General features: G+C 42.8%; 1 protein-coding gene across 10 annotated transcripts in view; it reads right to left on the bottom strand.

Moving 5' to 3' along the window:
* The window catches only part of FRMD4A (FERM domain containing 4A), a 362,726-nt gene that overhangs the window by 44,890 nt on the left and 293,477 nt on the right, over positions 1-24,359 (bottom strand). For all 10 annotated transcript variants that reach the window (XM_048302660.1, XM_048302658.1, XM_048302659.1 and 7 more), the window contains 4 exons: positions 17,988-18,071; positions 11,257-11,322; positions 10,986-11,043; positions 9,108-9,194 (listed from right to left, as the gene is read on the bottom strand). In XM_048302660.1, the coding sequence (XP_048158617.1) occupies positions 9,108-9,194; positions 10,986-11,043; positions 11,257-11,322; positions 17,988-18,071 (295 nt within the window). The remainder of the gene's footprint in view (positions 1-9,107; positions 9,195-10,985; positions 11,044-11,256; positions 11,323-17,987; positions 18,072-24,359) is intronic.

Below are 24,359 nucleotides of genomic sequence, written 5' to 3'. Positions count from 1 at the left end.
CAAGGGTTCCAGATTCATGCTTGGTGGCTGTTCACAGTCAAACCATCTGCAGAAATCTACAGCGGATCTACCTGCTGTTAGCTCTGTTTAATGACCCAAAGGGGATTTACAAAGAAGATGATGACAGACTTTGCTCAGAGGTGCCCAGCAAAAGTGTAAGAGTCAATAAGACGCAGGCTGCAGGGTTGCAGCAAGGGAAATTATTAGAAGATACCTAAATTAAAACCCCAAACCCCAAAACAATCAGTGCAGGCGGTCAAACACTAGGGCCATGAGTAACCTGATCAAACTCTGAAGGTGGCCCAACTTTTGGTAGGAGGTTGGACTAGAGACCTCCAGAGGCCTTTCTGACCCATAGTTTTCTTTGATTCTAAACATCTAATAAATGACCAACTGTAATTGCTGTTGGACTTGCTGACCTATATGACGTCTCCCAGTCCTTCAAGTCTTGCCACTTCATAGATGATTAATGCCTTGTTAAATCACACTATGCAGAAGGAAAAATCATCCCTCCAAATGCATGGACTACCACCCAGACTGGGTGCTCTGAATGGCTTCTGGGAAAGGCAGAGAAATGTGGCACATTTATAACAGTCCAAATGCAACCCCTTCCCTCGCCTACGCTATGGGCAAGAGCCAGCACTGGATGACATCCTGATACTAAAACTGGTATTAAACAATGGAACTAAAACAATGACAGTATTTTCACACAGCTTGCATGAGTGCAGTTACAAAATCCCAAGTCTTTCGTCCTGCAGTTTAAAGACAAAACAAACATAACAAAAGGAATTCCTCCTTGGAAATGTAATTCCCTCCACTGAACAAACCAGCAAGCAAAATTATGGGAGCTGAGTTATGCAGGAGGTCAGGGTGGAGGTTGTGAGCGGTCCCTTTTTGGCCTTAAACTCTATGGAAATCACAGCTCCAGCGAAGTCAATGGCAGTTTTGTCCCAGTGATTTCAGCGGGGCCATGGTTTCCGGGCATGGATTTGTGTTCTGCCTCAAGCCAACCCTGCTCCCATCAATCATACCTCTGTCAAACTAGTTAGAGTGAAGGAGGAAGGATTTGGTCCCGGCAGAACAGCACCATCTTAGCTCAAACAAATGGGCTCTTGTTTCAGGGGCAGATTTACCAAGAGATTTCTGTGGGCTGTCACCTGTGAATAAGTGTGACCCACTGCTGAGGGTGCCCCTGGGTCATGAGATGGGGATGCTGCTGCACCGTAACCTAGTCCTCCATCCTGCCACACTTCCATTCATTCCTTTATTTTTATTACTTTGGGGTATTTTTTTTCTTTCACTTCTCAAAACAAATAAAAAAGAAAAGACTTCCTGTGTGATTTGATGTGGGAAAAGCCCTACCAATGATCTTCCCAGAGGCTTGCCGTCCTCTCTTCCCTCATGGAATGAGAGAATGGCTTGGCTAAGTGGGACTTTCAGTGGTCTGTCAGCAATCCCAGCTCACTATCTAATTATTTCTTTGCCTCAGGCTTCAGGCCTCTTTTCTTGCCAAACAGACAAACAATTTCTGGTCCAATTTGAGATCCCTTTTGCTGTGTGCTGTTCTTGTGGGACCACACCACCCCAACAAACATTTCTGGCTTGACCAAACACAAATTGAGTCTAGGTCTCTATAATAACCACTTTGCATTCATTTCCATTATGGAAACATAATTCCCTATTAAATTTCAAAGTAGCTTATTGGCTCTGAGAGACAGCAGAGAATCAGATCAGAGAGGGAAGAGCTGCTATTTGGACAAAGCATTATTTGTCTACATAATGCAACTTGATATTTGTGTCTGTAACTGTACACAGACTGGAAGATCGGACTTTTACTTTATATACAACCAAATCCACTTTCACTGCACATATATATCTGGTAGCTGCTGTTAGATTTTGCATTGCTGTCACCATGCTGTGTGTGTCTAAATCAACAGGTCTACAAAAAATCTTTTATTGTGATTGGTTTAAGTTAAACTATCTCCCTTTTATTCTCTGCAACCGCATCAGAGTGACTGGATCTTTCTGCATTGAAGAGCTCTCCTTTCTGGCACTATGTATTAGATACAGGATGCCCAGTCTGTAGCCTATGAATCAGCTGTGGCACCCTAGAAGGATTTATGCTGCCCACAAACCATTACTGCTCCTCTCTCTCCTAAGAATCCTTATGTCTTCTCCAGTGGCTTGGCTAAAGTATCTCTGTTTTGGAACCAAAACACAGGAATCACGATTCCCATCCCATGCTGCTGTGGCAACGCACATTGTGAATTCAGTTATGTGACTGAAAACAGTCCTGTGATGCTGGGCATCTGCACAGGAGGTGCCATGGCAGCAGCAATCCCACTCTCATGGTGATGGCTGCAGTGCTCAACCTTCTGAGCCTCCTGGCCAACCAATGACTAAAGGTGCCTCATGCCCACAGCCACCGAGTAATGGGACCCCTGCCTGGCTTCATCTGGTGATAAAAGTGCCCAGGCCTTCAGAGCAGCCCTGGTGAGCTAAGACAGCATCTGAGCAGGGTGGAGTGTGGAGGAGCCTGCTACCACTTCAGAGCCAAGCACAAGTGCTCAAGGAGGTTTCAGTCTTGCTCCAGATCTCCACCCTAACTCCAGGGCTCTGAGGTCCAATTTGTTTTACTTTGTGCTGTTGGAATGATTTGTCTTTGCATCATGTTGAAGTTCCTGCTGTGTGCTGTGCTGCAGAACCATTTAAGACTTGGCTGCTGGTTTTACAGAGAATTACTCTTTAAGACCTGAATATGACAAAGCACTTAGAGAAGGGAGTTTTAATTTGATGGGACTACTCCTATATTTAATGGTAGCCCATGGGCTTTACTTGGCTAGATCATGGGATGGGATGTCATGCTCTAGCCTTTCTGAATGTTAATTCTCACAGAAAACTCTGGGAACTTTATGTCTAATGGTATCACCACAGCACACTAAACCAAAATGGTGCTAGTTTCCTTATTAAACAGCCTTAGACTATCTATTAATGTTTGCAAGCATTGTAGTTGATCAAACTACTTATTTACCTACATAATGGAAATTGAGGGTAACCATTGTATGATTTTAAAAAGTTGGTTTACCTAGGCAATATACTCAACTGTCTGAAAGCCCTGTTTGGAAGAGACACTGAAGCAAATTTTTACCAGCTTTTATGAGAAGGAAAAAGTGGTGATGATGACTTTATACCTAACTGTTAATTCATCCTGGTTCAACTGTAACAAACTCCACACAGCTGAACTCTTTCCAACTTGTTCTGGGCTGTGAAGCTCTTGTCTCACTCCACAAAGTTACTGAGTAGGTTAATGGCTTTTTCTTTCTCTGGCTGCTGTGATTTATGCAGCCTGTATCCGTATCCATCTCCTACAGCTTTGCTGTAGGATACTGATTGTGGGTCAGATGGTGAATGGGATTGGGAACTGATCGAGGTTAAGAGTGACCACTTTTTATGACTCGGTTGAACTGAGCCAGTCTGATCCCTTCTCTGGAGCAGTTTTCTTCCCAACCGCACAATTATACCAGGATGGCTGAGGAAGGGGCCCAGGGGAGGAAGTGAGCAATGGTGGCAGGATTTCAATGGGGGAGGAGGGTGCTGAAGGCCACTTCAGCTGATACTGCTGCCAAAAGAAATGTTCACTGAATCACAGCCCAGTGGCATGTCCAGCCAAATCCTGTGGAAGTTCTCAGTGTCAAGGACAAAATTCTGCTTTCCAGCCCAGTGTGCTTTGATGTCATTTATTCAGCTCCCAGTGTGTTTGGAAGCTCTTTGGCACAGTGATAAGGCATGGAGTAGTGGGTGCTGAAAGGGGAAGTGCCTGGTGCTGGATGGTAGAAACCCCAAACCGAGGGCAAGCAGCAGTAAAAAAAGGTGCTGGTGGCAGCATGGTCTCCTGTCTAATGGGGATGGAATAAGACATTTCAGCAGGGGAAGGTTTTAAACTATGTCTGCTCTTCAGCAGTCACAGGTCTGGGTCTTAACATTTTGATAAGGAAAGAAATTGGGTGAGCAACCTCTCTCTATGAGAAGAAACAGCATGATAAGGAACTTCGCTTTATATATGTTTCCCTCCTCAGTGCTCCATGTTTCCAATACTAAACCAAGACTGAATTACTGCACTATAAAATGAGTTGAACCCACTGTGACCTGAAGACTGTTTCAGTCTACAGCCAAGTCCATAACCCAAGAAGCACGAAGGATCAGCAACGGGAAGAGAAATAAAAGCCCAGAGCAGAAGGAGTCAGCAGGTAGTCCTTAACAGCCTGCTAATCACAGCGAATAATTTATTACAGCAATGCCACTGGGACTCCATGAGCTTTTAAACCAGTATTTCCTGGAAATGGTTTCTGCTCCTTTTTTATCATTTGTAAATTTGAAACCTTTTATCCCTGTCTGCAATGCAAAGGCGTTTGCAAAGGTCCTAGGAAATGATGAGGATCCCAATGAAATGCGAGTCCAATACATTTTCTGGCCTCACTTGATTCTGGAGGCCCTAGAGAAAGTCCAGGCTGTTCTGAATACACCCTGTGACTCAGCAGCATGCCAGAGAGAGGAACGAGACACATCCTCCATACCTCTGACAACAGAAACCAACTTGGTGTCAAACCAAACACCCTCCTTGAACATGAGGATTTATAACCCCTCCCAAAATCCTCTTTGAAAATAACCAACTCAATGTTAAAACCCTGGATGGAGGGTCACACTTTTAGTGCTATCTTCAATCCTTCTGAACTCTTGCCCTCTATTGTATCATGTGGCAAGAAGCTGTGCAAGTGAATTGGGCACACTGTAACTAAACTGAATTTCATGTTTCTTTTGCCTTTTTGACTGTCCCAGTGTTTTATGATCAGTTAGGACAGCTGACAATTTGTCAGCTTTCTCCTTCCCATTATTCACTAGTTTCTGTACATTTCACATCAATCCTTACCTTATGTTTTTTTAAGTTACTGGTCTGTCATTCCTTCACCACAGGAAGCACAAGTTTAACCACTCCATCAATGCAATTACTGACTTGACAATGCTTCATTATGCCCTAAAGCAGAGAGGATCTACTTGTTCTGCAATAAAGCAGCTCTTAATTAGGCTATTGCTCCTCCTGTGTAAATATCTCATTTTGCCTCTGGAATTGGGAAAGTTCACTCTATCTCTTGTTGTTTGGAAAAGGCCAAGTGGCACCAGACAGCAATCTTTCACTTTCTGGACACAATTAATGTGCTGCTTACTTTGCTCATGCTTTTGACAAGCAGGTGATTTTTCTCTGATCAGGAACTTAAAACTACTGACTTTACTTGTGTTCTGCATTGCTTGTTAAGATGGGTCCGACTCGCTTCTTGTTTTTGCATGTTTAAACGGGAGGTCAACCTGTTATCTTTGCTCTGGATTCACAATGACACTACAAACTACAAATTAAATTTGTCATGAGAATCACAGACTGTTGAGGACACTTTATGGCAAGGGACAGAGCATTTTCACAGCATGCTTCATTTAATCCCAGAGAAAGGGTAACGCTGAGAAGAAATGGCAGAAACTTCTGTCACAAGGAAATTTTTTGTCAAGTTATGTTCATGGCTGAATTTTGTGATGTCTCACATTTTATCTTATTTCTAAAAGCCTTTATTCCCTTTGGGTTCTCTTCAGTGACCAGATAATGTGAGCAGCGGTAATGTTTATGAGTCCGAGAAAAAAGGCTAACTTTAGGTTTCATTGCCACTAGCTTTCTATAGAAGAAAATGAGATAACACTATACAGACATACTTCTTACAAAGAAACTAAACATTACCAGACTCTCCTTTAAGGTAATTTTATTTTTTGTGAGAAGTTAAACATTTTGTCTGTCTTTTTATCTGCCATATGGAAGTTCTTTGGCTGACTTTGTTAATCATTCACTCTTCAGCTTGGAGTTAATTGTTTACTAACTGTTAAGCTGTGTGCACTAGGAAAATGCCTTTGAGCTCTTAAATCAGTGGGACTATCTCACTAGAACAACAGAGATATGCCTAGTGCTACTACTTGGGTGTGCAGATCTCACAGCTCCAGGCTATGCTGCGGGTCTTCATGCACTGATCTCTGGGGATGGAGTGGAGTCACATCCCTGTGTGCTGGTTAAAATGGACACACACCACTCACAGACAAATGCTCACATAGGGCGGCTGCAGTGCCTTGGTTCTCTTTCCAGTTGCCCTGCAACTCAAGCAAAAAACCCTCTAATGACCCTTCTCTGAAAACGATGGTTTGGTCTTTTCACAAGAAAGCATTTGTAGAAGTTAAGTTTAACGTAGAGGGAAATGGATTCTGTCCACCCTGGAAGCTGTGAGCTGCTTCTACACAAATGACACTGGTTCTGCAAGCCCAACTTCCAGAATGCTTCACACAAAATCCTACACAGCTGTATCCCCAGTAATGCTGGAGGACTTGATGCCTGAGTTAGAATAGTGCAAGCAGGATGAGGTTCTGGCCCTGCATCAGCCTCAATTCCCCTCTCCAGTCTCATCTAACTTGCTGACAAACCTGGTTGGTTTTCCAGAGACACATGCCTGATTTACTCCAGCAATTTAATAAAACCATGGTTTTGAGTGACTGCTAATGGGATCACCATTAGATAGGTACAGCTGCTTAGTGCGGGCTACAGTTTTACTCGCAAACACAAGAAAGATGGAAATCTATCTAGGATGACATATAGGAAAACATTACAATCTCCCTCATAAAACAAGCAAGGTTTTTATATGCACTTAATATAAATGTCTTGATTTCAGCTGGTTTCTTGCTACAATTTTCTGCTTGTGTTTTTTCCAGGGAGACTTATTTTTCCATTGTAAGTTTTCAATTTGTTTCTGGCATCAGCAGTGTGCAGGAACAAAATATTAAAGATCAGAAAAGCCATAATCTCCTTCCCCCTCCCCTGCCAATTTTACCTTGCAGAAAGTTCAGTAAGTTTACCCCTCCCATTTGCACAGCAAAGACGTGAACCAGCCCATGCCGGTGCAGTGAAATGAATCAGATACTGTGGCAGGCTGCTCCCAGACACCAGGGTTATCGAGTGCCATTTTGCAATCTAATTAGCAGAGGATTAAACACTGCGCCTCACTGAGGCAGTTGATCTGCTCTCACCAGAGGGGTTTTACCACCTGTGTAGGGTAAGAAGTCTTTTTACTTGCTCCACAGAAGGTAAAATCACTCCATGGAGAAATAACAAAGCCTCAGCCACTTTGTCCGAGTCCCATCCCTGATTTAGGCTGTTCATTTTGGAATGGCTCTGCCAACAGATGGGGTTTTCAAGCATCGTGTAGCAGAGAAATGCTCATCTAGGCTGTCTTTTCACTGCTGTGGTCTCTGGGTTGTGGCAATGGACAGCCTCTAGCCCGGAAATTCCTGCTCTCCCTTTGTATCCAACCTTCCCTCACAGATATATGACCACTTCTGCCACAGTTCTCAGTGGTTTATACATAAGGCAGCACCATTGTTTTGGGTCTGCTGGATTTCATACATGATTTGCTGAGACCAAAAAACCCCTAATTCTCAATAAAGAGAAAACCAGCCCCCTATTTTTTTAGGGTTACACTTGCAGAAAAAGGATCAGAGGTGCCTAAAGCCCCAGATTTTATTAAGTTCCAAAGCCAATGCTACAGACTAGATTACTCTCAACAGCAGAGAAGAGAAGGCTTGACTCTTCTGGTGGAAGTGTGTCTCCTCTCATGCAGTCAGAGCACCTGATCTCTCTTCTCCTTCCTTCTGATGCTTTCCACCAACCCTCTCATCCATAGAGGGCTGACAGTAATTGTTATAGCTTGTGAAAGGCTGAGTCCTGTCATGGCAGGGCAATAATTTCTTCCAAAGAAATGTTTGTATTCCTGACTTCTGAAGGTATCTTTTAAGGACATGTCTTCCCTGGGGGGTTGGCACTACTGGAGATATGTGAGTGCAAACACCTAGCCTAGGCATGTTTTAAACTATCATGTGTGAGGATGGCTTGCCCTGCAGGTAATGATTGATCCGGAATAGATGTGTCTTTTAGTCTTTGTGAAGACCTCCTTACTCTCCTTGTCCTTTCCTTCAATGAATAAGAGCCCTATTAATAGCCTTCAGTGAATAAAAGCCTAATTGATGCCTAATTGTCTCTTGCTGCCTCCTTAGCAGTTCAGTTTTCTACCAAAACCTTGATTCTAGTTTATTTTAATAGAAGATGCTCTCAATGAGCATTAGGCAGTGTCCAACTTGAATGTGACCAGAAAAGGTGAAAGAAGAATTGGCACAGAGACAATGCAAAGAGAAATACAGTGCATTAATTCACTGTGGAAGCTTTTCCATTCACAGAAGAGCTGTCCAGTTGCTCCAAATCATCCAGTTTTGCAGCCTGCAAGCAAGCCTGAATCCTTGCCTCCCATTGTCTCCACAGGTTTGCAGTGCAACAAGCACTGTTGCTAACAGGCTGTACATTCCCACCTGCAGGGCATGTGCTCAGGGATGAGGGTTTTGTATTAGATGGCATCCTAGGTGGGAAGATCAGAACACACGGGTCCCTCTCATAGGCTGAGCTCAAGAATCAAAACTTCCCATGCCTTTTTTTTAGGCATATGTTGAAAGCCATCTTTACCTGCTACCTTGACATTAACTCTTCAGTTAATAAAATCGTTGCTTATCGAATGTAATGCTGGTCCTGAGAAAATCATGCAATTTTCTTTTTGTAATAAATGGAAGCAGCTTTCCTGTCTCTTCATCTCTTTCTCTCTCGGATCATTTACGGCTTGACAAAACAGTATCAAGGGTTGGCTGAGCACCCCCAATGCACCATAGCCAGTGGATGGAAGGCCTCCAGCACCTGAGAGGATCAGTCCTTGAGTTCCCATTGATGTCTTATGAACCACACAAAAAAGAAACTTCAATTGCAAGATTAAGTGACACTTATTTCCTCCAAACCCCACAACTTTTAATGAATTATGAGCTACTTTTTCCCATTAATTCTTTGCAGACGTTCAGATGATTTTGGGAGAAAACGAACATCCTTCAAAAACCACATGAATCAATGCCAGCATTTGGTGTACATCACACCCTTGACTCCAGCTATGACATGTGTGGCAAGCCGAGACCTTGGTAGAAAAGTGAACACCTACCTTTCTTGGTTTCACTTTGTCATGGTAGTCATATTGAAAAATCCCCTTGTAGCTAAGTCCTAACCACCACGGAATTCCCTGTTTGTCCTGAAAGAGAAAACAGAGGGAGTCATATTGAATAAGATGGGGAAATGCTGGAGATTTCCTGTGTTGTCATTCAAGGTGAAGATTTGTTCCTAAGTAGCATCTTTGAATGGGTGTTGTTAAATTTCCCCCTGCAAGTTCCCACAAGTCACAAAGCTCCACAGTGTTTAAAAGAGATCTGTTTCACTTTTTGCCATGACATATAAAACAATTTAAAATATGGCACATGTGATCAAGTTACTCAGAATGCTGTCAGGGGAGGTGAGGAGGTTTGACATGGGTCCCTTGTGCAGTGGTGCATCCTCTTTCTCTCCCCTGTAAATTATTCAGTCTGAACACTGAAGATTGGAGGAAGGAAAGCAAATCACCCAGCTGACTTGAATTATGTGGAGGGATTTTAGCATTAGTCTTGAAAATGCAGCAGTAATGGGATCTGAGAGCTACCAAGTGATAAGGTCTGACAGGCTGAGACCCAACTGTTTTGTGTCTGAGTGTGCAATAAAATGGCCTTATGGAGTAATGGCTGATATCTGATCCCAGTCTCTACAATTTACTGAGCTGAAGTCCTCAATGAAATTACATCTGTTCTGTTAATATGATAGAGAATGGCAGGGTAAAGCACAGCAAAACCAAAACCCTCACATCAGGAAGAAGCAAACCCTATTATGTGCAACATTTGCTGCCTCATTGCTGCTCACTGCTGCTTATTGACCATGGGGAGCTCACTGGAATAGCTCTCAAGTGTTTGTAGGATTGAACATCCAGCCCAATCCACAAGATTTTTCTTGATCTAGAATGCTCCAAGAGATCTGGATGCAAAAGGTGCTGGAGAGATCCTGTCCTCTGAGAAAAGATGAGGCTAATGCTTTTTGCAAAATAATAATAGCCTTATTATTACATTCTATTAGCAGGAATAGACTAGAACCGCATCCCCTGAGACAGGTACAGTCAGATATTTGTGTTTTTATGGTACCCCATGTGTGCAAGATATTACAGATGTATGAAAAACTGTATGATCTGTGCACAGAGATAATGATGAAACACATCAAAACTTCAGGGGTGATAAATGAGGGAATATGCTCTGGGGAATGTGGATCTAGCTTTCTTTATATGTTTATTGATTTCTCTACTTAAAAAAAAATAACAAACCTACACAGCTGGTCAGGCAGAGAAGTAATAATGATAATATGAGGTTGGAAATTTTGGTGATAAATCATTAGACAAAAGAAATGAGGGATTTCATGAATACCTGCATGAAGTCCACATAGAAGTGGAGAGCTGTTTGGAGATGAGAATGTGTTATCTATCTCTAGAGTACAGGACAATGTTCTGGCATTAAAAAGATGTACAATCTCTGTATCCATCTACATATCTCATGTGAGGGGAGCTGCAGTATGTAGGTCACGGCTGGCCCTAGATAGGTTTTCATGGATCTGCCATCTGGGAAAGGTCTGACCTCCTGGAGCTACAAAAAAGAGTGCCTGCCAGAGATGTGTCTGGCTTGTGCCTTTGGTGGTGGTTCACTGGCATTGCCATGCTGCTGACTATGAGCTGAATGCTCCAGCACAATAGGACTGCAGGAGTTTTATCTCCAAGAACAGGATTTTCCTCTTTGGAACTGTATTTACTAAACATGCACACACAGTTGAAATAAGTTTACCCTACCTCAGGAAGTGAAATGAGACTTTAGCAGCAGTGTATTGTATTCTGAGAGCAGGATGGCTGTTTGTACCTCTCTCCCTCCCTCTCCAACAGGAGTTTAATTCAGTGAAGGACCCTTCTTGAAGCACGTACCTTTACTGCGTAATAATGCACTCCGTATGTTGGGAGGGATTCTACAATGCTCATGTAACTGCAAAACAACACAGAAGAGAATAACACGTCTGAGAAGCTGAGAGGATGATCTGAAAAAAACCTTTGATAAATAAATAATTATGCCAAGAAATACTTAAAAATGAAGCATTGCATGAGATGGGAAGCATAGTAACATATTGTATTTACAGTCCTGTATAAATATTTCCTATTAATACAAGGGTCACAAAGAAATCACTCTTATTTCACTTACTTTACAATTGCTTGACCTCTTGTCTGACCATTTAGTTTCTTGTAATGTTCAATGACTCGATCCTCACTGGAAAGGAAAAAATTGGATGTTTTATATAATGGCATTATCATGACTAAGAATCTTGTCAAAAGCTGAAGAGATCTTTCTGTTACACAGCTACTGCCTGACAGAATCAAAAGATGCCAAGCAAAACCATTAGATGAGGGGATTTGGTGCAGACCAGGGTAAACAAAGGGGGAGTCACCGACTGAGAATAAAAATGGTTTTCTAAGAGTTGGGTTTCTAGTAGAACCCTTTTTCCTCACAAGCATGGTACCTACTTGTACAGACTTTTCCCTCTCTGCATTCCTTTCCTTATCTACAAATGATGCCCACAATATTACACTGTGGGCAAACAGATTCACCTTGGAGCTGATGAAGATCTGCTCTGCCCTAACTGAAGTAACTTCTTTTCAGGCCCATCACATCCTCTGAAAGATGGTCAAAACTGTGAGAAATTGGTGGCCAGTCATAGCCCTAAGACTGACAGATTCCTCCTCACTGCAACTGCATAACTGCAGGTGCACTGGTGGAACTACTCTGGAGCAACCTCTCTCAGCAGGAAGCTGAATTCCTAGTGTACACAGAGGAATAATAACAGCAGGTTAAACAGTGACAGGGGATATTTCCAGGCACTCAAACTTGAGTTTCTTTACTCTTAAAGTACTCATGTGCTTTTGCTTGCTTTTGGGTTATACTAATGTGCATTCCCCAGGCAACTCCTGGCTATGCACTGGGAGTTGGCATGAGCTGGGGCCCATTCCCAACAGCTCTTCGGAGACTAAGATCATTTAATGTCTTAGAAAGACATGAACCATGTCATCATGTTTTCCAAGGTGAAATGGAGGCTATTCCACACCAGTGGGCCTCTGTGTCAGAGAACAATTCTGAGTGTGTGCCAACAAGCAGTAGAGATGGAGCATCCAAGAGAAATCAGCACGACCCAAATGACAGATTGAGAGACACCCGTAAGTTCATTTTTAAAGCATTTCATTCATTATTCTCCAGTGAGTGGGCAGCAGAAGTATCTGATGCATACAATCAGCTGTGCTAGCACGTTCGCAGCATGGCAAAGTATAAGCCAAGGATCCAGTGTAGTGCACACAAGACCTGCTCTGTTACACTGGCATGACAGAACACTTAGGTCCTCAGGTTTAAAACCAATTTCTTGCCCTTTATTTTGTAATACTAAGGACAGGGAATCTGATGAGTCCCCTGGAGATACTGTACAGAACTTGCCAGACAAGAGGAAGGAAACCTAAACTACCTTTATTCCACCTTAGTGACCTCCCCACCTGGCCCTGCATAAGCTTCCAGCAGTGCCGCGTGTCCATCCCATGCCATCACACTGCATCTGGTTTAGGGCAATGTGAACTGGCATTCCTCCCTCCCTTCATTTCCTGGATCCAGCATGACCCCCTAATGGGGCCTTTCAGTTGTCCGCCATGTGGTAATCCTTCCTCAGGCAGAACTGAAGTCATTTGTATTGCTAGGCAGTGTGAAGGAGCATAGCAGTGTGGGATGATGTGATAGATGACCTCACCATGACTGCTCAGAGATGCCCACAGGAGCTTTTGTGGAGGACTGCAAAGCCTTTCACTAGCCTGGCTTAACATGACCGCATCTTCTCCTTGCTGCCTTCCCCATTTGCACCCCTGTGCCAGAGAGGACAGAACCTCTTTTTAGAAAGAGAGGCAGAATCTCTGGAGCCAAAGCATCTTTTAGAAAGAAGAGGCACAGGGAAGCTGAGGATTGTGCAGCCCTAATAATGAAGAGAGAAAGGAGGAGAATCACAAACACAAGTGTAGGCAGCACAGAGCAATTCAGAGACAGTCTGTCAGATTGTCAACAGGGCCAGCTCTTCCCTCACAAGCCTGTTGTTTATCTGAGAGTAACTGCTTTCCTTACTCACTCATCAAGTGGCTTCTCCCATTCATCCTACAAAAATAAAAGAGTCCTTTTTGGGGCAAGGTGAAGTGATGTCCCACTAGCAGGCCACAGCAGGAACAGGATGCTGACTGAGCCAGTGACACATTACATGGGTAAAGGAATGGTCCAGCTCTCCCTTCAAATCCCTCAGAATCATTTTAATGCTTAGAAAATGATCTGTAAGCTCTAAATTCTACAGCTATGAAACCATATTCAGCACACTGATCCAAGCAAGTACCACAGATGTTAAGGGTGTGCACATGAAGGCAGAGCCTGGGTCTCCTGCCATGATTGTCATAAACAGGATTACTTTTGGAGCAATAACTGAATTACATGAGTGTTCAGTATTGGAAGAACTCCAAAAAACATCATTCTTAATAAAAAAGATAGACAGAGAGGGCTTACAGCCCTTTGAAATTACCTCTTAAAACCATGATTACATGTGGATGCAATTCCACCGTCTCAGACAGGAACAAACCCGGAGTGACTTCTCAGAACATAATGGAGTTTCTCCAGTTGAAAACACTGCTAGCTTTATTTTCCACTCTGTGCAGTTTATTGCACAGATCAAGCTCTCATATTGCTGCCATTCAAGGAAAGGATAGATGCACCTGGACAAGCTGATTATTTAATGTGATTCTGGATGTGCTCTGCTTTCTTATAAATGATTATTATAAAATTATTGATATGTTCCTAGACCATACTCCTTGGGCAGGAAGCCAATTGATGGCCCATTTCCTTCAAAAGGACAGATCAGATGTCAGCAAGCCTTCCTGAACATCAGGACAAATAGTTATGCTTTTAACCCATGTTAGAAATGTGGGATAGTCCAGGCTTTACCCAGTTCTTCTAAACAAATGCAGGCAATGCTATACCTCCATTGCTCTGTTAGGATACTGATAATCTTCCTTTGTAAAATGTTTTGTGGTATACAGATGTTAAGTGCCAGGTAAGTATCATCTTTGTTTCTTCTTTCCTTTGGACAAAAATTACAAAGCCTGAATTATCAATCAAGGCATATTTAAGATGGGGATCTGCGGCCTTTCACCTTTCTGCAGCACTGGGCTTATCACCGGGGAAAGAAACGTACTCCAGAGCATGACTCTTTCAATCTATTTTGGATGGATTCCTTGGGAAGAGGTTACTGCTGCTTCTTTCCACTGACAGCAAAGGGAGCTGAGGGCACCTAGCCCAGATAGCGACATCCACACTGGAAAAATGTTCACAGTCAGAACAATCTGTGTGACAGTCCCTCCTCTAACAATTCTTTGAACTTCCTTTTCCTTCCCACTGCCCTGTGCAAGAAGGACCATCCAGCACAGAGGTTGCTTTCTGCCTTCAGCTCTGGGTTGGAGGGTTAAGCCCAGCACGTGCCAGGGAAAACAAGCAAAATCAATCACGGGTCAGAAGGAGCATTAGCAGAGTCTATAAACATGCTCCCCTATAATTTCAGCTGTTCATCTCAAGGCAGCTGCCATGCTGCTATTGACAGCTGGGAGAGTGCTAGGACACTGCTGGGACCACCAGCTGACATCTCCTCTCTCCCTGCTTTGCTTTGTTGCTGTGTTGGTGACACAGAAACTCATTCACAGTGCAGGGCTGGCAGAGGATGCTTGACTAATGTGGAGACAGAGACATGGAGGCTGATGAAGCACTGCTGTCTGTTTGCCAGCTCATAAAACATTCTCCCCAAAGATGCAGAAGTTAATACATGGATGATATCCTGAGGCAGACAACTCTGATAAAGATCTTTAGAACCAACAAGAAATCCCTCCTGTCCCAGCAGCTTATAGAACTGGACAGCAGACAACTTGCAAGCAAATGCAGGCCTTGAGTTTCTCATCATCAGATCCAGATTTTCAAAGTTAGTGGCTCCCTCCCTCTCTTCCCAGCACACCAAGCTGTTTTAATAAATTGCTGTTCTTTAGTGTTGTTCTGCTTCTAACCTGATTTGACCATTTTGATTATATTCTTGAATGAATAATGTCTTTATTTGCATACGCTGTCATACAGTCATATGCTGTCCCTCTGAAGCCATAGCACCTCTTAGGCCAAGGGACCAAGAGCTGGACCAGGGCCTCAGGACTGTGTTGAACTAGAGAAAATCACTAAATAGCAATTTTCAGATGATATTTTCAGAGGTGGGTTTTCTGGCAACACTAATGCTTTGGGTTGCTACAAACAAGCTCGCGTTCAAAGTCTGTGGGAACCTGGGAGAAGTCTCTCTTCCCCCGGTCTGTTGAAAATTCCATTCTAGCATCTACTTTTGTGTTGTTGCATCTCCTTCTGGCCTTATTATTGACAACCCACTACTGGGCTGGCATGTTGGGGAGGATCTGAAATGAGATAAAATGCAATGGCAAGTGTCTGGAAAGGAGCACTGTGAGTTAACACATTTCTAAAGGTTCTCTCCAGTCTCTGTGATTAGTTTCATGTCTGTTTCCATGCATGGCCAAGAGAAATCAAAACTCAGGGCCCCAACTCCTGGACTGTGTGGGAGGACCAGAAGCTCAGCTTTCATTAAAAGGAAAAGAAACGCAAACAAACGCAACAAAAAGCCCCTTCTTTCTTCACCAGTAATCAGAGATGCCAAAAGATGCTTGAGCACAAGATGTGCAACTGATTATTCTGAACCTGGAGAAAGCTGCAAGAGAATACAGGGAAGAGAAAGGCCTACACCATGGGTATGGAACCAGGAGACTCCATGAAGGTGGAATCAGAGACACAAACTGTACTGGTCTAAGAATCCAGCAGTCATTCCACAAGTCTCTTTGGTAGGTGCAACAGCTGATGCTTTTTCATGGTGTGTGATGGAGATGTTGTATTATTTCATGCAGATCTATTACAGCATCTTGCTGAAGGTATCACCATATTTACTTGATTATTCATTTTATTATCTCTTAATCCATTTCATCTGATAAAAATGTAGTACAAAGTTCTTTGGTTTGTCTGTTTTAAACTAACTAGAGCCATTACCCATCCCACCTTTAATGTTTTCAAAGTTTCTTTCCAGGGTTGGAGATTCACTTGTGACTGCTTGCGCTAATGCTGAAGAACTGCAGAATAAAACTGATTGCTCACAGAAAAGGACTGGATGAAATCTGCATCCAGTACACAATCTGTATGAGATGCAAAGTGAACACTGTTTTAAAAATCTGCTCCATTAGATCACTGAAGTTTGATCTGTACTTTTGAGGCTTTTTGTCTGATTCAGCAACAGCCGCTTCCTGAGAGCATTAAGTGTTTTAGAGGGTTTTTAGAAAAAAGCCATCATTAAAAAATAATGAACTATTAATGTTAAAGAGGTCTCTGAGACTTGGTTACTGACATGAAATCACAAGGGAGTCACAGGACTGTAGCCTCTGATTTTATTACCCCATTGGCAACACCATCTTCCCAACCTGTATCCTGTTCTCAGTCACACGAGAACCCCCACAAAATTAAGTACAGCTGCAAGTGCTGTACCTTGTGTATAAATGCAAATACTCATATTCTGAGCACGAGGATTTTACATGGCTCTTCTTGCTATGTGGCACTTTATTAAGACCTTAGGCCATGTTGTTGCTGAAAAGGTCAGATTTGCCTTCCCTGACAATGCCTACTTGTTCCCACCTCTCCTCTTGTGAGGCTTTCAGCTTGAGTTCCCAGTCTGTCAATCAGCCAGACCACCTGGAAATGTACTGCTTTTGAGGGTGTGGAGTAGTTCTTGGGAAAAGAGATGCTCCTAAGACGAAGACCGTTCTTCTTCAATGAAATGGCAACCTATATTTATCACATTTCATGAAGATTTGATTTGGTTCTTAGAGAGAAATACTAGGAGATTGTGATGATCCACAGTTTTTGTGTCAGTGATCCTAATTTCTGCTGAGGACTCCGAATCTCTTCTTGTATTATCAGAAAGTGATTAGGAGACCTCATGATGAGCTTGCCTATGACTTGACATTAGGTAGAGTTAATTTCACTGTTGTAGCCATGCTACAAGAAGTGGCTGACCTTTTTGGCAAAGAGAAGAACTGAGATCATAACCTACAAACTGATTTGTTTCCCCCTGCCATTCTCAGATTGCCAAAATGCAGAAATTAAAAGAGTAGCAGATAAAGAAGTTCAATCCAACCCCCAGGCTTACAGCCTAAAGCTTTAAAGGCAAACATGAAAGAGCAACAAGAAGAAAATGAAGTGAAGGTGTCTCACCTTTAATGAATAGTCTTTCCCCAAATTCTTTTCTATTTGCACAGATAAAAGGGATATGCAGGGTGGCAAAAAGAATCTATGTGTGTGGCATATAAAATCTAAGTGTGACCCTGCTCCTACCCTGGGTTTACTTTTCTGTGCAATAAAGACAGCAAACAAGCACCCACCTCCAAACATCACTGAGTTCATACAAAAGGAGATGAGTTCAGCTGTGCCATACAGAGAGGACTTGCAAGATTGAACTGAATGACTCAACACAGGGCAGTGCAAAAGATTGACATTTCCAACTGGGAAAACTCTTTCACAGATGGAAAATGCTGGTAAGTAAATGGCACATTAGGCATTTTGATTTCATCAGGACATTTGCACACTTACAGTGGATTTTTGGCCAGGCATTTGGCAGATGGGGAAACTGAGGCCCAGGGTGGTAGCTCTACTTGTGTTAACTCATGCAATGAGTCAGTGGCAGACCTAGAGCCAGAAGACAGGGATCTCTGCATCCCATTTCCACTCTCAGACCACATTGCCAGAGCCAGGTCCTGCACAAGACACTGCAGAGGGTGATACATTACCAGTAAGCGAGGGAAGGATGCTCCTTCAGCGCTGGTGTTGGAAGGGCTGGCAGCTTCTTTAATTCATTCCTTACAACTTCATTGCTGAAAGAGAGTTCAAAAGGAGGATCAGGCTACAAGAAAACAACCACAATATTTGATATTACTTGACCTAGCTGGCAGGCTGCTATGGCTCTACATCTGTTCCTTCTTAACAAAAGGCACTGGGGTTTCCTTTTTCTCCTCTCTTTATTTGTTTTATGGCAGCCCAGTTAACTTTTCCTTCTATTATCAAAATTGGAGAGAAACTCTCCCAGATGGTTATGTTGAAGCACTTCCTACCAGTGACTGGACACAAAAGCCACCATGTCACATGTCACTGAGCAGGGTGCCATGGACATTTTCATATAGGGAAAAAAAAAAACAAGGGGAAGAGAAAGTGATGCTTTCAGCTGCAATTATACACCTTTATTTAATGCTTTACAAACTGCTGCAAAAAGTAATGATTTGCTTTCTTAGCATCACAGGTTATTCTTAACCTCTTGCCCAGTGACCTGTCCTTTGCATAACATCTTCACTGATAAGACTCCAGTTTGAATTTGTGTCCTGCTACACAAAACCCTCCCACGGAACCACCTCACTAACATTCTTCCTGCAGCCTCCAGTGGCCACAATGGCCAGCTGGAGCAGCATCGCTGCACAGCAGAGAGCAGGGAGAGCTCATGAAATGGGAGGCAGATTCTCACAGATGAAATGAAACCGTGGGATTTTCTCCTACAAACCCCAAATGCCTCCCTTCCCACTTTTAAACACACAAGGAATTGTGTGCACATTAAAAAAAAAAAAAGCCTCAAAGGCTTGGGAAGGAAGGCAGTGCTGCTGTTAATTTTTAAAATTGTAGAAATACACAGCCAAGAGGGCCAGACAGGACACAGAGGAGTGCCAAAGAATTAATGTTGACCGGCTTACTTCTTGCCAGCAAGTTTTTCTGCCTTCTTACACCCTTCCCTTTATCCTACCCAAAAGTGTGGCTGTGCTGGAGCTGCACAGAGGGATACCTCTTCCAGAGCTCTAGATTTCCCAGCCCACTGGCTTCTCCAGTGGGGCTGGTAGACAGTCAGATAGGTAGTCTTGACCTCTCTGGCTGTAGACCAGAGATCCTAACATCTGCTATAGACTCGAGGAGCTCTTGGACATCCCAGAGCCTGGGTTTCAGTTTTGTCTCTGGGACAGTCTGTATGGTGGCTTGAAGAGAGGTCATACTTCTTCAGTTGTAAAAATCTTCCCACAGCATTTCTCCATTTGCACATCCCAGCAGCAGGCTCTGCCTGAGACCTAGGTGGGTTTGTCTTAATTGGAGTCTGCAGGTTAATTGCTAGGTTGGGCCATAGGGTAAACCACTGACATAAATCCTGGAGCAGGCATTTTGGACATGTCTACAGACATCTATTATTTATTATGGTAGTTTTCTTGACCTCCAAATAAGTAGTTTTAAAACAGGACCAAACTTCTAGTCAGGAGAAATCTATGAGAGATGCCCAAGTCTCAATTAGGCTCAAATTTTGCAGAGTGAAGATGTGCTGAATAGCACACAAGAACTGAGGCAACCACTGCCATGCCAAGCACATGGAAAACTACTCTGTAACACCTCCTATGCCAAGCCAAAAGTCTTTTGACAAACAGTGTTTGAACACCCACTCCTGCTCAAATCCCATGGTCATTCAGCCATCAGAGAGCTCTTCTTTTCTAAGTGCAAATGCTCAAAAATGATTCAGATTTATTCTTCCATGGCAGGTAAATATCTGCACAAGTTTGAACATGAATTTGCTCTGCTCCATGTTATCTGCTGATCTGGATGCTCTGTTCTGTGACTGACAGGACACAAGTTGTTGCCTAGAAAACAAGTTGTTGCTTTTTAGAGTTTACCGGGTCTGCCCAGAGCTTTCTCCTCCACAGCATGTTCACACTCAGCTCCTACTGAGGTTTTTGAAATTTTGAAGAAACTGGGAAAGAAGAACAGAACTTGGGACAATCGGAGCAGAAGCAGCAGTAACTGCCCTCAAATGAAGATTTTTTGAAGCTGGCTACTCATAGAAGGAAGTTGAGAGATTTCCAAAACTTTTCTGGGAAAGCACAGAGTGAGTTCCAAACAGGGACTTTCTGAGCCCAGAAATCTATCAAATAGGGCAAGATTAGTGGTGACTAACGATCCTTGAGTGTCTGGGAAAAACTCTGAGTCAGTAATGGCTCCCATAAAAGAAAGGACTAACACCAGTCAGCTCTGTTTTTTCTGTCAGTGAGGAGCAAAGTTTGCCCGCCCTGTGATAAGGTCTTTTAAGAATCAGAAAAAAAGACATTCTTAGTGATGTTGGGCAGAATTAACATTTCTGCTCAGCACCTAGAAAATATCATAAGGGTAGTGCCTCACAGCCTTAAAGCACCAAATATATGTCATGCAATAATTTCCAGGAACAAAAAGGCATTTCATTCTATGGTCCATATATTCACTAAGCCTTCTGGCAAGACTCATCCCAAGACAAATTAATTTAGGCTCTCAAAAAGATGTCAAATCAAAAATGGAAAACAATAATGACTCAGGCTGCATTTGAACTAGTGGCCATGAGGTCACTTTCTGCTTGGCTCCTTATAAAACACTGAACCTCTCAAATTTTAAAATGTTTCCAGCAGGATCACAAGCAGTTTTGTACTTACTGCCTTTCATGCTCTTTCGAGTGAAATATCTCAGGGTGTTTATTTTATTACTGTATTTAGAAAGTGTTTAATTCGGTCACTTGTGCTGCATTTATTTTATATTTGGAAGTGTCCAGCCTCCAGGGCTGATATACACAGAAGGGTGCTTAGGATACAGATTTATTAATATGCAGGGAAAAGGCTCCAAACACACTTTCTCTGTGTTCCCTAGACCACTTTATTTCCTTTTTTCCTACGGTGGAAATGATAATATTTAAAGGACTGAATAACAATATGAAAACTGAACTGGAAAAGCCATCTGCATGGTTCCTGAAAGTTGGGTAGAAAGGCAGAAGTAAGGTTGACTAACAATGGACCTAGATAACAGAACTCCTTTTTCTTGGGTTTGTTCTGGTACTGCCTGTTTAATGAGTCTTGTCCAAATAAGTTAGTCACCACCTCTCAGTATTCTATCTACATATGGGGGCAAAAAGGCCTGCCTAGCCACTTCATAAACATTTTGTGAAAAACAAGTTCTTGCAAACTAGTTGCAATAATTTTGAGCAAGATTACATATGCAGTTGTCTCAGGAAATACATTTTCCAGCATGTATAATAACAATGATCAGTAACAAAACAAAACTGCAGGTTAAAGTTACCAACTCTTCTCAGCATGGTAATTCATTCTGTAGAACTGCAAGAGGAAATGCAGAGTCTGAGATTCTCAGATTAGATGGTACTTTTCGAAATACAGTGTTTAGGATCTTCACCATTAGGCTGAAAGAATACAGCTTGGGTTTTGTAACCCTTTAATACATTCTAATTGGTTAAATGTCACTTGGTTACACAGAAAGAAAAGTAAGCCTGAAACTATGCTAGATTACCATCTGCCCAAACGCTGAAATTATTGTGAAATTCTGCCTAGCAGGAAACTGGCCGTTAGCTTTCCTCCCTTGTTATTCTTTCATATATTGCTGGGAGATACTTGGAGTTCACTCGAAATGTCTCATATTGTTTAACTGGAAGAAATCTAGCAATGAGGGAATAGCTGCAGCTGTTCAGGATTTTGTTTTACTCAGAGGTTTTTCTTTCCCATCCACAAACTGAGGGACAAATGATCAGTATATGTTATTTCTTTCTGCTTTGGCATACAAGCTGTTTAAGGCTGAAGAACTGGATTATGAACATTTAAAAACAAAGCTGGTGTGAGTTTCCCAGAGATTTTGGGACTGTACTCTAAACATGGCAGGATTAAGTTAGGGGGAAAAAAAAAATCTCAATTATTTTAACAATATGCTGTATTTCCCCCCTAGCCAGGGCAGCCTTGGTAATTCCTCTATGTAGGCCTAAAGAGAGTCACACCTGTAGGATTTGTGTCCATCTAAGGAATTGAAATTTGTCCTACCCATGCTCTGCCAACCAAGCATGACTCAGCTCTCAACTAGAAACAAGATTAGCTTGAGCTAATAGCCTTTAGATTTGTCTGCAGGGTACTAGTTCAGGAGCTTTATACGTGTGATTCTGTGCCTTTGAAGTCAAAATGTTTGCAGCTAATATGGAAAGGCACAGATCCAATCTTAAGGGTCTGTTCAACTTGAAAATCAGCTGAACAGGGACACCTGATTGTCCAAAATTCAATGGTATGTCCCAGACTAAAAGTAAACCTATTTAAGTCTTGTCTGCTGAAGCATTTGGGCATTCTCTTCAGTAATGTGAAAATGCTCTTCTTTAGTGCAGAGGACTAGGAACTTCTTAAAAAGAAAAGCTTTTTATTTTAAACCCCATTCTGCCTGAATCTCTATCAACTAAGAGGTCGATGAGGCTACTTACAGCAAACATTAAGAAATACTTAGTTGATCTAAACAGGTTCATGAACTCAGGGTTTCTGATGAGCTTGTTTTTGAAAAGAAACACACATTAGAAAGGGAAAAGGTCTTAAAATAATTGCTTACTATAGCTGCTAAACTGATCTGTCAGGGGCATTTTACTTCAAGACAGGTGAGGGTGACTCAGACTGTTCCCCAGGCTTAGGAAAACCTGGGAATCACTGTGATGCCCGAGGTGGCAAGAATCAGTGATAACAGACTCACACACGATAACGCCCTACCAAAGGATTGTTTGAAATGACACATGAGCTGCTTTTGGGGAAAGAAAAAAGGAGTACTCTGAGCACAGTGATTATTCTGAGGTATGGGATAATTTCCTCAAAAGCAGCAGTGGGAGCTGCTGTCACTGAGGATGTATCAGTTCACAGAGATACAAAGCTGACTATTAGTTTGTAAGACTGATTCTGTTTTTTGAGTTCCCACGAGGCCCAAATAGCAGACTTGCAACTGCATTCAGGAGTCCTGCACCAGCTGCAGATCCTCCACCTGGCTGCAGTGGGGTTTGGAGGTAATCACACTCTGGCCACCACGGGCAGGTGCCAACACGCAGCTGGAACTGTGACAGTTTGACTATCCCAGCACCTGAGGTGATCGGCAGTGACTCATAGGAAGGCTCCCATGGGGAACAGCAATTCTCCCATCACTACAAATGAGCCAGTGCTTATGCACTTTTTTGGATCGGGGCCAGAGAGGAACTTGTACTCTCACAGGCTATAAATCTGTTGGTGGGAGTAGACAGGACAGGTGTGGGAAAGCTGCAGTCTGCGTTCCAAGCATGTAACCCTTTAGAATTAAATTATTTCTTCAAAAACAAAGGAGTTCAAGAGTTCAGCCTTCACACAACATATGCTGCCATGCACAATGTATAATCTTTAAATCTCAGCAGTGAGACAATCACAACTGCAAAGCTTCTCCATTTCAAAGAGTAGCCACTTCTACTTTAAACAGTAGTTCAACATCAACTAGCTTCAGACACTGAAGCTAACTTTATCCCTAAGAGAAGTCAGAACATTTGCCTTCATCTGCAGTTCCTCTGGCTGGCCCGAGGCTTGATTTGCCTGACAGATTTTACACTGCTGATATGATAACCACAAATCTCAGCAGGCAAAAATCTTGACCACAATGACCTCATGTTGACTTCAGTAGCACCTGGATCTCACCCAGCACATAAACCTATGTCAGTGCACATTAGATGGGAACTTCTGGACAGACATCCCAGGAGATGCCAAGTCTTCTAGACCACAGAGGATCAGGGTGGCATTCTTCTACCTTCTTCCAAGGACAGGCTTCAAACTCCCCTAGGATGGCAGATTGCTTTGTTACCCAAGTCCATTTATAGATTAATATCCCTGGCAGTGCCCTTAAGTTGTTATTATGACACCCCTTCTCTGCCTGACTTGGATGTAAGGAATCCCCCTTCCACTTCAAACCACTGTGATCCACTGGTGAAAGAACTCAGAGCTGTTTTAATAGGCCTGGTGATGACACCCACACTGCCATGGTGGGAGCAGTTAACACCATGGCTTGAGGTGTCTTCTGTGCCCTCAGAGAAGATTCTTCATTCCCCTGTGACCTAGAGAAACATGCTGTGATAAACTCAACCATCCTTTTTACAAGGGACATCACACAATTTTTAGCAGGTGGATACTTTCCACCAGCTGTTTCCATTTCTGGTCTGGAAATGGATACTCGAAGATAAAATGCTTTCAGTCCTACTACTCCTAGCTATCTGATTGCTTTCTGTTCTATGTTTCACAGTCTGAACATACACTTTCCGAGTGTCTTTTCACCATATCCAAGACATTCTGGGACACAAA

This window comes from Corvus hawaiiensis, chromosome 4 (genome assembly GCF_020740725.1).
Source record: "Corvus hawaiiensis isolate bCorHaw1 chromosome 4, bCorHaw1.pri.cur, whole genome shotgun sequence".
Lineage (NCBI taxonomy): Eukaryota > Metazoa > Chordata > Aves > Passeriformes > Corvidae > Corvus > Corvus hawaiiensis.
This window is presented reverse-complemented; position numbering and strand designations above follow the sequence as displayed.